General features: G+C 37.1%; 1 protein-coding gene across 5 annotated transcripts in view; it reads right to left on the reverse strand.

Annotated features, from left to right (window-relative positions):
- Window positions 1-233: 233 nt before the first annotated feature.
- SENP5 (SUMO specific peptidase 5) overlaps window positions 234-13917 on the reverse strand; it is a 46113-nt gene continuing 32429 nt past the window's right edge. For 4 of the 5 annotated variants that reach the window (XM_019723618.3, XM_019723616.3, XM_019723621.3 and 1 more), the window contains exons 7-10: window positions 8569-8706; window positions 5875-5958; window positions 4373-4423; window positions 234-3550 (exon numbers count right to left, since the gene is read on the reverse strand). In XM_019723618.3, the coding sequence (XP_019579177.2) occupies window positions 3440-3550; window positions 4373-4423; window positions 5875-5958; window positions 8569-8706 (384 nt within the window). In that variant the 3' untranslated portion in view covers window positions 234-3439. The remainder of the gene's footprint in view (window positions 3551-4372; window positions 4424-5874; window positions 5959-8568; window positions 8707-13917) is intronic. The other variant, XM_019723620.3, reaches the window with a different exon arrangement.

Raw genomic sequence — 13917 nt, forward strand, 5'->3', positions numbered from 1 at the left:
TTAGCCACATTTCATATGCTTAACAGCCACATGTAGCTGTAGTAGTAGCTGATGCAAAATAACACATTTCTATTACTGCAGAAAATTCTCTTGGACAATGCTGTTTAAGGGTAGCTTGCGTGGAGCCTGCACTGCTCACTGTTCATAAATGAGCCTTGTCATGATTGGAATGTCACTGGGAAAAACTACTACTCAACAAACAGTACATGTTATTCAATACAAGAGAACACACATTTATAAAGGCATTTAGTTTATTTTTCAAAAAAATATTTTTGCTAGAAGGTTTGAGTAATTTTACATGATCACAATCTTTAAATAAATTCTTTTTCTGACAAAAGGTACCACTTAAGTGAACAGCTTGTCTATGGCTGCTTTTGTCATACCCAAATACAGTTAGCACTTCTCTGATGGTATTCCCCAGGTCTTCTTAACTGCCTACAGGCCAGGAGGCAGAGCCAGCACGTAAAGTATGTGCTTTATAACTGCTGATTAGTGCGGTTTCTTACCCCCATTAATCAGAGCAGGTAGTCAATGTGTCTAATTCACACTATTAATACACTTCCTCGCCTTAGGGTCTGATCCACCCAGAGCTCCCAGTTCTCTCTCTCAGCCCAGGTAAGCAGTGAACCACAATTGCAAAGAAAAAGGGCCACTCAACTTAGGCTAGTGCTGGCTGTGTCCCAGTTAGGTCTGTTACTGTTTTGTTCCAACTATGAATTCAAGATGACCAGTGTTACTCGTATTCAATGATAAATAGAAAATACAACGCAAAACCAAAAAAGGGATTCGGGAATTTTTGTTCTCAAGTGCTTTTTTCCCTTAAGAGGTTCCTTTCCTTAAGAGAATGTTGGTTCTCTACGATTCTTGAGAGATCTTACTAAAAGTTGAATTAAATCTACATTCATTACTATAAATTTAATAAGAGGGGAAAAAAAAAACACTGGAAAGAAGCAACTACAGACTGCTAAGTTTGCTGATGGAGAGGACTGGGCAACTTAAAGGCACATCATAAGTAGCTTTTAGTTTGCACAAGGCCTGCACACAATCCCAAAAGCATAATGTCTGCCCACCGTGTGGGCAACAATTAAGTGCCAAGCTAGTGACAGTGAAACAATGCCCATCTCTTCCACCAACAGCCCAAACTATATTTCAAAAATGTCTTTGTTGCAAGGAAGCAGTTATTGCAAACATTAGGACAAATGCCATTCTAATGGAGGACTTGGGCTAAATAGAGGTTTATACCTAATCACAAGAGAGGCGAAAGTGACTATGTGTGGTAAAATCAAGTTTCACGAATATAGAGAAATATTAACCAGACTTAAAATATTTGACATGTAGGCTAAAGCATGCTGTGCAATGCACCTCAGGGTGTCCCCCAAAGCTGGAAATGAAAGAGAAACGCCTTGGACAACTCACTTCGGTTCTCTGCACAGCCCTGTGTGCCTCAGCACTGAGACGACCATTTCTGTGATGGGAGGAAATGGCAACTCAAGCTCTGGGCAGTACGATTCTTGCCAGAACACAGTTCTTTTTGTCTCTTCTGTATGCCTGATTCAGTAAGTGAGATATGGAGCTCTAAAGAAGAAGACATTTTGAATCCACAGCCTAGTTACTGGCTACTTTGTATAGCTACAAAAAAAAAAAAAAGCAAATGTCTCACACATACACATTTGAAAAATCTCGTTCTCAATACTTATGTCGGAAAGCCTCAAAACATCCTCCCCACTTTAAATCTTCTTTTCCAATGCTGACACACCCCTATCTGTAGCAGCATAAAGTGCCTCTAATTGCAGTCTTTTTAAGGACTTGAAGCACAGTAAGAAATACTGACCTGGCTGTATTCTAAGGAGTTGGAGTCTGGGGGACGGAGGAAAGTGCTGGGCTGTTTACAATGTAAACACTGATGTTGGTGCTTGGAATGTCTGGGGACAGGAACCCTGCATGTAAACATGTCTGACTCCACCTTCACCTGCTGGCAGGCAGCCTCACCTTATGGCCAAGTCAAACTGCACATTTTAGCTTTTTATTTTTAACACCTAACTAGGCATAAATCCAAGTATCTTCTGCCATTTACTTGGTATTTTTCTGTACAAGCCTCTGAGTTTCTTACACATACATGTTGTTTTGCCTGCCCCGGTTTGGAAAAGATAATTGGGTAGTTTAACATGCATCTCATTTCCTTTCCTTTCAAATATCACAAAAGGCCAGACTAAAGATGCAAGATCCATTACATTAATCCTAATGCAGCTAAATGTAAGGATAGAGCCACTTCTGCCTTTCCCCAGAAAATGAGGTTCATAGAAACAAAAAAAGGACTTAGAGTGTCAGGGTTGGTCAAGTGGAGACCAAATGAGGAGCCCTGTATGTTGCTGAGATCACTAAAGAGGTGAGAGGAAAAAAAAAAAACTAGTAACATTTGCTGTACTCCTGAGGAATCAAGTCTCCCCTATTACCTTTCCTCTTCTCCCCATCCACCTCAAAAGACCTGAAGCCAGTCTTCAGTTTTGAATGTTTATGTTTTAGAAAGGTATTTGGCAAATCTTAATTTCTTATGGGAGACAACACAAGGTAAGTGTCAACTTGCAGATTACTCTTAGGCTGAATTCTCATTTGACCACTTGTTTGATAGATAATAAGTTTTGTAATGGGTCACAAACAGAAAATCCAAGGAATTCAATGTTCTAGCAAAAGCCTTTATAAGATGTAGGCATTTATTATCAATTCTTTAAAACCAACAGTGAAATCTCTCATGTGCTAAGATTAAAATAACTGGATCCTCAAGATTGTTGTCTTTTTCTCATACTTTAATCAACTCTTCCCAAAGCAGGCACTGTACTTACAAGTGTGCCTCCATAAATAGAACATACCAGTCAGTTTATAGCCTCTTCCTTCTCACCCTTCAAAAGGAATGCAACTCACGCTCAAAGACTCAAAGAGGGAAGTCAGTGAAAGGTGCTGCTGGTAAAACAGGACTGGCTTTGTCAGAACCACTCCTACCTACTCTTTATGCCCAGGAAACACCTACTATTCTGTTATGTTGTATCAAAAACATTCCTCATTTTTAGGTTCTGGGATTAAATTTTAAACCTGTATTCAATTCACATCTAACTAAGTTTCAAAAGCTGCACCAAATCTACTAGGCTTTTTTTTTTTAATACTCTGCATGCTCTGTCTATATGCATGCGTTTGGATAATAAATATTAAATATGGGGGGGGAACACGTGGAATCCATAAAATTAAAAATGAAACCGAACTGAACATTAAAAAATAGTACATGGTAGCTAGAGAAATGAATAAGGGCTACAAATAAATTTGAGGTAACAATAGTGGCCCAACACCACTGATCTGAAATATCTGTAAAAATTCAAATAAGTGTTTGGAGATTCAAGTAACAAACCATCTGCTCCCACTTGGTCAGACTTCCCAGCCTTGCTGGGTTTCAGTCCATGAGCCGGCACTCACACAGCTCCTTGTAAATCCTCTTCCGTACTCGGGGCATGTCTTCTTGGGAAAACTGGAAAGGCTGCTCTAAGGCGAGGCACTTGCAGTACTGCAAAGGTCCCAGAAACATTTAAATGTCACGTGAAGTTATGTACCAGCTCAGTGTGTTTTACCAGATGCAGAACTAATAGAATAGGATCTAAGGCAGCATTTTAAATGTCATTTAAACTTGTTATAAAATAGTGTTTTAAAACATTTACCTCCAAATTATAGTCAATTTTCCAGGCAAGTATATGGCCTGAGATCTCCCCTCCCTCCGCACTTAATACTGTGAGAAACTGAAACTGATGAAGAGGCCCTAATTCTTCTCCAGAAGCAACCTGCTGAGACTGCAGCTAGACCTAAGGTGGCCTCTAAGTGAGAACTTGGATTTATTTAAAAACCCCAGATATTCATGAGTCATATGAGTGAGCCCATCTTCCAAGATCTTCGCAATTCTCTAAATCTAAGGGAACCTACAACATGAGAAAGCACAGTTTTTGAATGTAGCCATTATTTAAAATCTAAATAGTTTTTACTCTATGGCTAAAAACCATTTGCCAATGATTAAAAATATATAGTTAATTCTGCAAATGCCAAGGGTCTACGATACGGACAAATTCAGATCAGTCTCCAGTGTGGGTTACTAATAATCTCTGATAAGACACAGATGATACCAATTATTCATTCTTGGCCTTCGAAGGTGGCTCTTCCTAATGATAACATCTGAAAATGCAGAAACTACTGCTTCTCAACAACAAAGGAAGAGAGGAAGGAAAAGTACTGTTAACTACCCAGTACTATGTATATATCACAGGGACTCCCATCTCTCCTCTTTAAACCCAACAAATTTAATTCACACATTGTAAATTGTGGGGGCAAATTTCTTTACCTGGAGCACAAACACTCCACAGTCACTGTCATTTTTCTGTTGTGGAATACACTAAGGGGAAAAACAAAATGATCGTTAAAATAAGACCAAGTACTTCTCAAGAAAATTTGTTTTTATGGAAAAATGAGCAAGAGACAGGAAACTTGTCTCTATCCAGGACAGCTGGTATATACCTCTGGTATTTAAAGTGTTTGATTTTATGGAGGCATCTGGCCACATGAAAAGATCTATCAATCAACCACAATTTATATTAATAGAACATTTTACCTAAATATGAGAAATGGGAAATCAAATAAAACACTATTTTAAAACTTTCATTTGGATCATTAGTTTTTCTGTGAATTCACTGACACTGGAATTGTGGATCAGAGAACAAATGCCTGGCCTCTGAATACTTACTAACAATGCTGCTTAGCAGTGTTCCCGGTTAATCTCACAGTATACAACTCTGTCCTATTCTTTGAAAGAAGTTGTAAAAAGTATTTTTTCAAAAGAAATAGTTACTGTGTTCTGCCTAAAGTGGGAATATGAAAGATCTTCACTAAATTTAGGAGAATACTTGGATATTCTAGTTGGGTACATTCAGAAAATTCACAAGTTCAAATACACTAGATTATTTAAAACATAAAACTTAAGTTTAAAATTTAGCATTTGGTTTAGTTCAAGAATGAAAGAATAAATCTCGTCTCTTTAGGTTTGGGTTAAAGGTTTGTTTCAAGACCCTGCCTCTTTAACACTGTCAATGATCCAGATAGACCGGAGTTCAAGAGCCCAACTGTACCAATAGCTTTGATGGCCTCTGGGGAAGGTCACACCTAGGCTTCAGTTTTCTCATCTATAGAATAAAGATGATGCTTATCCCTAAATGGCCTACCAACTTCATAGGCTATAAGGATGAAATGAGATCATGAATCAAAAACACTTTGAAAACAAAAAAGCTGTGACCATAAAATATAAGACACAGATATCTGTAATAGGACTGAGAGGCTATGTCTGGCCCTCTGCCCCACACACAGCTTTAAATGTCTATGGGCCAAACATAGTGCTGTTTCCAGACTGTGTTCAGATTGCAGCACTCAGGCCACTGGAAAGTAGCCTAGTGCACTTGCTCCCTAAGTAGATCCAAACAGCCGCTTCAGTATTTCTCTGGGTCTATGTGGGTCATCTGGAAATAACAGCCATGAAACAAGAGGCAGGTGCCACCAAAAGTTTTACATCTATGTATAAACTTTTTTTCAATGTTAATGAACATTAACATTAGTGTTAATGAACGATATCATTAACAGCTGCCCCAGGGATGAAATGACTGAATTTGTTCCCAGCAAGCATTGGGAAACTGAGCAGCCAGACGATGAATACTCAGATTTATCCTCCCTGCAGCATCCAAGCTGTCTCTCTGTTGGTATCTTCGTCACCAGTCTAGAAATGCTTTTAAGGACGCCCACCCCTTAGATAATTCCACCCCCGACATGTCTGGGTTTTCATTTTTATCACATACGTACCTTTGTAACAGCAGTCTGCCAACCCTGAAGAAATTCAGGTCTATTTTTTTCTCTGGCTTCAGTCAGCAAATACTTTCTTATATTCTGGTTAAAAAGAAACCACAACACAGATGCTGTGTTCCATCAGTTGGTGAAAAATAGAACCAGCCCACAGCAGACAGAAGCAAAAGAGGAGGCTGTGGCCCCACCATTGCTCTGTCTTTTGCATTACCGAGTTTAAAGCTGGAACTTTATTTCAGACCTCTGACTTCATAATGTTAACAGGGCCGCAGACCCTCTGTACTCAAGGATGCACTTAAGACTGTGGACACTGATACATGTTTTAATAAGAACTTAGATGGTCAGCCTTTTTCAGCAGTAAGGCATCCTGCTCAATTTGAAAGTTAAAAATTACTGCCAATGCTCAGCAAAGGGAGGGAACCCATGGCAGAAATTATTAATAATAAAATAAATGAAAAACATTCCACCCTTAGATATACCCCATATTTTTGAGAGCTGCAGGTTAAGGTATCATTCAGTTTCTAGAGTTATACTTAAACCCATCATGGATATTAAATAAAGTCCACTGCTGAAATCTCTACCAAGGTGAACCCTACTGGAGTTTCAAATTTTCTCTTATGCCCTCAACCTCTCTGTGCATGTCTCTCTGCACAACTCTTCTAAGGGTGAAGTCAGAGATTAAATGAATGTAATTAACCCCCCTGAAAGTGGAGTAGATGTATGCATGTGTATATACACAAATGTGTGTATGTATAGACATACATATATATACACATACACATATGTATTTTATTTCTATAAATATGTTATGTTGCATCATTTTGCAACTTGCTTTTTAAAACTCAGTATGTCCTGGAGATCTTTCAATGTTAGAACAATGGAGAGCCACTATATTCTTTTTAACTGCAATGGTCAGTTTAATAGTATGACTATACTATAGTGTATGTATTTCGATAATCTGATGGTAGAACTTAATTTAGGTTGTTCTGATTTTTCACTATAATCAACAATGCTGCAATGAACATACTGGTGCATGCCCATCTTTGTATGTATATATCCTTGTATGTATATCTTTTTATGGAGTAGACACAAAGAAATAGAACTGACGTGCAATAAGATAGGCATCTTTTATATTTATAAGGCACTTAGAACTGATGAGAATTGCAAATGTCCAAGTGGCTATATCAATTAATATATTCCACCAGAAAAATATGAGACTACCTGTTTCCTTACACCCACGTAAACACCTGAATAACATCAAACTTTTCCTAATACAATCGGCAAAAAATGGGGTGGTATTTGCATTTCCATATTTCTGGAAAGGCTGAGCATCTCTCCATGTGTTTAATGGTTATTTTTCCTAAAAGTATTTATTTTATCCTTTGTCCATTTCTATTAGATCCTTCTTTTTCTTATTCATTTGTAGGAGTTCTTTATAGTGACTATCTATGTCACAAACATTTTCTCCAAGTCTATCCCTTGTCTTTTAACTTTATGGCATACAGAGGTTTTAAATTATGATATGGTCAAATTTATCAATCTGTTCCTTTATGTCTTTTGCTTTTTTTGTTTTGTGTGAGAATGCCTTCCCTACACTAAGAACATAACACCTTATATATTTTATTCTAACTTTTGCAGTTTTGTGTTTTATATTTAAGTCATTATTCTATCTGGAATTTGTTTTTATAAATAATATGAAGTAAGGATCCATATCTTACTTTTCCAAATAGACAGCTAATTTTCCCAATGGCATATACTAAATAGCCTGTCCTCTCCCAATTTTATCATATACTAAGTTCCTACATCTACATGAGTTGTTTCTAGCTCCTCTATGCTGTACCACCAATATCCTAAGTAAATATAAACATAGTTTTAATTATTAAAACTTTGTGATATGGTCTGACATCTAGTAGACCAAGTATTCCTTCTTTACTATTCTACTTCAAAACTGTTTCAGCTGTTCATGCACATGAATTCTACAACATGAATTCTGGATGAGCTTATCAGATTTCATTCAAAATTCTGTTGGGAAATTGATTAGGACAGAAATTGGTATATATTAGTTTGAGAAGAATTTATCTCTTCCCAATATTGAGTCTGCCTATCTTTCTGTGTATTTAGATTTCCTTTAAATACTTTAGAGTTTTCATCTTAAAATACTTCCACATTTTTTTTTTGGCTAGGGTATATTCCTGGGTAATTTACATCTTTGTTGCATTTATAAATGGAATTTTTCTGTTTTCAGTAGGTTTTCTAACTGGTTCCTGCTAGTACAGGAAAACTAAGAAACCTATTGAATTTTCTTGCTTTGTATCCCACCACTGTTGAACTCTCATATTTTGCCAGCTGGTTGTCTTGGTTATAATTCGTTCTACAGAAGTTATTTTTGAAGATAAAAGTAAATTTCAGTTCTAATAGAAACCATGGAAAATTATTTCTATTCACATTCAAAATGAAGGAAAAGGCAAAATCCAAATAAGGTACGCATCTTAGAGAGGGATCCAGATCACAGACAGCTCCCTCTCCCCACCCAGAGATTCCTCTTGTAGTCCTTTGCTCTGCCAACATTTCAGAGGGGTTTTATAACAAACTGATCCTCTGTGGTACTGACTTCTGCTGTTCTAGCTCGAAGAGCTAAGATACTATTTGATCAATCACAAGATAAATGAAAAAATATGTAGTATATTAACTTACCTCTACACAAAACTTAAAATGAATGCCTTGGGAATCATAAAATGAAATAATTCGATTAGAGAGTGTCACAGTAATGAGAGACCAGTGGACTTCCAGGTGAATAGGAATCAACAGAAGACTCTTTTTAAACAAATCCACCTGATCAAGAAAAGAAAAACAAATGCAGACATCACCACCAGCTATCCAAATCAACAACAAACAGCAGTTTCTATTTCCTGACCTTTGACCTGCCCAAGTAAGTATAAAACACGGAAGTAGTGAAGCCAGAATTTGAACCAGGGTCTTAGTCTAAAGGTCATGCTTATAACTAATAAGGTACAACAATAAGAAAACTGAAGATATAAAAAGCACTTTTTTTTCATTTAAACTACTAAATCTGTCCTTATTAACTGCCTAATGTGACTTGGCCCCTTATTTTTATGGTAACTAATTTTCTTGTGTACATATCTGACCTAGGAAGGATATGGTATATTCTTATTTAGGAAGGAAACATGGTATAGAAAACAGCATAGTCTATACGGCTTCTATCGTTCTGCAGACACAGAATAGTAATTAAGATCATGGGCTCTGAAGTAATTCAGATCAAGTTCAAATCGTGACTCTTCTACTTCTTGGCCAAATGACTTTAGCAATTTTCATAGCTTCTTTGTGCTTTGATTTCCCCAATATAAGATACAAGTAACAAGACACACTTTATGAAGTTGTTGAGAGTGATAATAAATCTAAAATGCATAAAACTGTGCTTAGCACATTATATGTAGCCAATAAATCTTAGTTTTTATGATTAATACAATCTCGGGTCTCCCAGATGTCAAATTTGAGAAAATATCCCTGATAATTCTTTACATATCCTTTATATCCTAATTCATCCTTTATAACCTGATACATTCTTTACAATCTAGAAATATTTGCTATTCCATTAAAAATCCCAAGTGTGGGTGATAAATGTACTCAATAAACATTTGTAAAAGAGTGAATTAATTTCTATTCAGGTATTTTTAAAGAGTATTTTTAGTGATTCCTAGGGTTAAAACAATCACAAAGCTATTTTAAATGTTCTCAAGCTTTCCTTGCTTTCTGATATTGAGATAATGTCCTGCTCTAGAAGAATCTTCTACTAGTCTACATGACCTTGGAGCAAAGCACTTTAGCACTTCTGCTTTTTAGTTTCTGTATCCATAAGCCTCGGAGGAAATGTCAGACATGATTAACAACTGGTCCTTTCAGCTCAAAATTTCTGAGTATCTAAAACAAGGAATCATATTTAAAATACAGTATTAAATGAAACCAAGTTTACAGTCCTCTCAAAAAGAAACTTTATTTCCTAATTATAAAAAAATTTTTTTTAAATAAACATTAGAAAATACAGATAAAAAGATACACTTCGGTGTGTATCTTTCCAGATCTTTTTCTTCTTATATATATTAATTTTCACACACATATAAACACAACTTTATACATATAATTAAGAATAATGGTTGACTCATATATATGCTGCCTACAAGACATTCACTTCAGAACTAAAGACACAAATAGTAAAGAGATGGAAAAAGGTATTTCAAGAAAATGGAAATGAAAAGTAAGTTGCAATAGCTAACTAATATCAGACAAAATAGACTTTAAAACAAAGACTGCAAGAAGAGACAAAGAAGGGCATTATATAATGATAAAAGGATTGATCCAACATGAGGATACAACACTTGTATGCATCTATGTACCCAACATAGGAGCATCAAGTACATAAAACAAATATTAACTGACATAAAGGGAGAAACTGATAGTATTACAATAATAGTAGGGACTTTAACAGCCCACTTACAATGATAGATTATCATCCGACAGAAAATAAACAAGGAAACATTGGTCTTAAATGACACATTATACAGATGGAATTAATAAATATACACATGGACATGTAGTGTATAACACAAGGAATATAGTCAATAATACGGTAATAACTATGTATGGTGTCAGAAGGGTACTAGATTTATTGGGGTGATCAATGGAAGGAGGGTTGGGGGCAGGGTGAAAAAGATGAAGGCATTAAGAAGTACAAATTGGCAGTTACAAAATATCATGAGGATATAAAGCAAAGCATTTGGAATATAGTCAATAATATGGTAATAACTATGTATAATGCCAGGTGAGAACTAGACTAGTCAGGGGGGTCACTCTTAAATTATATAAATGTCTAACCACTGTGCTATATACCTGAAGTTAATATAAAATAGTATTAAATGTCAACTGTAATTTAAAAATTAAAAGAGAGGGGAAAAGGTAAAGCAGAATAAGAGGTTCAAATTTCCAAGTATAAAATAAGTCATGGGGATGTAACGTACAGCACAGGGAATAGAGTCAATAATATTGTGATAGCATAGTACGGTGTCAGATCGTTGCTGGATTTTTCAGGGTGATCACTTCATTAGGTATATAAATGTTGAATAACTATGGTGTATACCTGAAACTAATATAATATTGTATGTTAGCTATATTTTAGTAATAATCTTAATATATATATGAAACATTATATATATGTACATATACACACATACACACACACACACACACACATATGAAACATTCCATCTAAAACCAGCAGAATACAAATTCTTTTCAAGTGCACATGGAACACTCTCCAGGATAGATCATATATTAGGCCACAAAAAGTGTCAATAAATTTAAGAAGACTGAAATATCAAGCATCATTTCCAACCACAACACTATGAATCTAGAAATCAATTACAAGAAAAAAACTAGAAAAAACACAAACACGTGGAGGCTAAAAAAAATACTACTAAAATACCAATGGGTGAAAAAATTAAAGAGGAAATAAAAAAATATCTTGAAACAAATGAAAATGGAAACACAACATTCCAAAATCTATGGGACACAGCAAAAGCAGTTCTAAGAGGAAAGTTTATAGTGATACAGGCATATTTCAAGAAACGGGAAAAATCTCAAACAATGTAATCTTACACCTAAAGGAACTTGAAAAAGAAGAGCAAACAAAGCCCAAAGTGAGTGAAAGGAAGGAAATAATAAAGATCAGAGCAGAAAGAAATAAAATAGAGGAGACGTCATCAAAATGGTGGCGTCAGGTGAGCCTATGGAAATATCCCCTGGAATTTACAACAAACTGAAAAACTGTAACTCCACAAAGGACTCCCTGCACAGCAGATAGGCAAGACGAAGAGGCCCACTACTGAATTCACCTAAAGATGGGCAAATTGAGCAAGCAGGGGAAGAGGAAAGGGAGAAGTGCGGAGACGGAGCCGCGCAGGCGCAGGATGCAGACCTAGCTCAGTGCTCCGAGCTTGCTGCTTCCCGGAACTACCGCAGCGGCGGGAGATCGGACTGCTAGGGCTCCGTTTATGGCCCACAGGGCTGAGGGGACAGCATATAACACAGCTGAACCCAACGCTCACGGCAGAGACCTCGGAGCAAAGACTGAGGGAAGAAGGCTGAAAACGGTGGTTTAAGCCCTCACTGCCCAGCAGAGAATGGAAGCCTTAGGCACTGAGACTAGCTGCCCCCTCCCACCCCTCCCAGAGCTCGCCCCGCCCCCACCTGCCAGTGCTAGAAGCAGAACAGTAGCAGTGTCAAATCAAAAGAACAGAATATTTGCAGTTCTAAGAACTGTGGTCCGCAGACACAGACTCGCAGCCCAACTAGTTCCGGCAAAGGGGGGGGATATGTGGAAGCAGCACCGGCTGTGGTGGTGGTCGCCGCCATTGCTCTGGGCAACCTCTCACACCTGACCCTTCCCCTGTCCCCACCTATCTGGGTGGATCCTGCAGGAGTAAACAGAACTGCTGAAACACACAGGCTCTGAATCTGGTGCAGGAAGAGCTTTGGAACTTCAAAAGCTCTCCGCAGCTCCACAGGGACGTGGTGCCCTATGACCCAGGTGAACTGTTAACAGAGGAGAAGCCCACCTCGCAGGGAATCCCCCCATTGTGTGAGAAACTGGAATAGTGCAGAGAAAACATAACACTACAACGTGAGAGAGAAAAAAAGGCTGCAGTCGGAGAGAAAAAACAAACATTCTACAAACACGTACTGGAAAACAAAAGAAAGACCTCTTCCTAACAACCTGTTGCAGAACCCACTCCTGTAGATGTCTAGGAAGAGAAATAATAAATCATGAATTGCCATGAATAACCAAGGCAACAAGACTGCTCAGAAAGAAAGTGAAAAGTCTCCAGAAAATGAACTTAAAGATATGGAAATATGTGACTTAAATGACAGAGAATTCAAGATTGTGGTTCTCAAAAAACTAACGGGATGCAAGAAAACACAGAAAGGCAATTTAATGAACTCAGAAACACAATCAAAGAACAACATAAACATTTTACCAAAGAGATTGAAATTTTAAAAAAGAACCAAATAGAATTTCTGAAGATTAAGAACTCAATAGAAGAAATTAAGAATGAAATAGCCAGCTTAGACAGTAGAGTTGACCAGATGGAGGAAAGAATCAGTGACATTGAACACAGAAACCTGGAAATGACACAGATAAAAGAAGAAAGAAGACTTGAGACTTAAAAGAAATGAAAGAACTCTACAAGAACTTTCTGACTCCATAAGAAAGAGCAATACAAGAATAATGGGGATACCAGAAGGAGAAGAAAGAGAGAAGGGAACAGAGAGTATATTTAAACAAATAGTTGATGAGAACTTCCCAAACTTGTGCAAAGAACTGGATCCTCGAATCCAAGAAGCAAATAGAACACCTAATTACCTCAACCCCAACAGGCCTTCTCCAAGGCACATTGTATTGAATGAAGATGCCAAAAATCAACGACAAAGAAAGAATCCTCAAGGCAGCCAGGGAAAAGAAGACAGTAACCTACAAAGGAAAGCCCATTAGATTATCATCAGATTTCTCAGCAGAAACTCTACAAGCCAGGAGGGAGTGGAACCAAATATCCAAACTATTGAAAGAGAGAAATTATGAGCCAAGAATAATATATCCAGCAAAGATATACTTTAGATGAGAAGGAGGAATAAAGACCTTTCCAGACATACAGAAGCTGAGGGAATTTTCTAATACACGACCTGCACTACAAGAAATACTAAAGGAGGCTATTCAACCACCATCAACAGGGACAATTTGTGGCAACCAAAACATAAAAACGGGGAGAGTAAAGGCCTGAACTGGAATATGGGAATGGAGAAAGTAGGCATGCTGAAGGAAATGGAATACACTAAATATCAAACTTTCTTTTACATAAACTTAAGGGTAACCACTAAAAAAAAAATCCAGAACTGAAATACACACTGTAATAAAAGAAGAAACAAAGGGAAACATCATAGAATACCACCACACAGAAATAATAGACAACAACA

The sequence above is a fragment of the Rhinolophus sinicus genome, chromosome 17 (genome assembly GCF_057876585.1).
Source record: "Rhinolophus sinicus isolate RSI-liver-muscle chromosome 17, RSI-T2T, whole genome shotgun sequence".
Classification (NCBI taxonomy): Eukaryota; Metazoa; Chordata; class Mammalia; order Chiroptera; family Rhinolophidae; genus Rhinolophus; species Rhinolophus sinicus.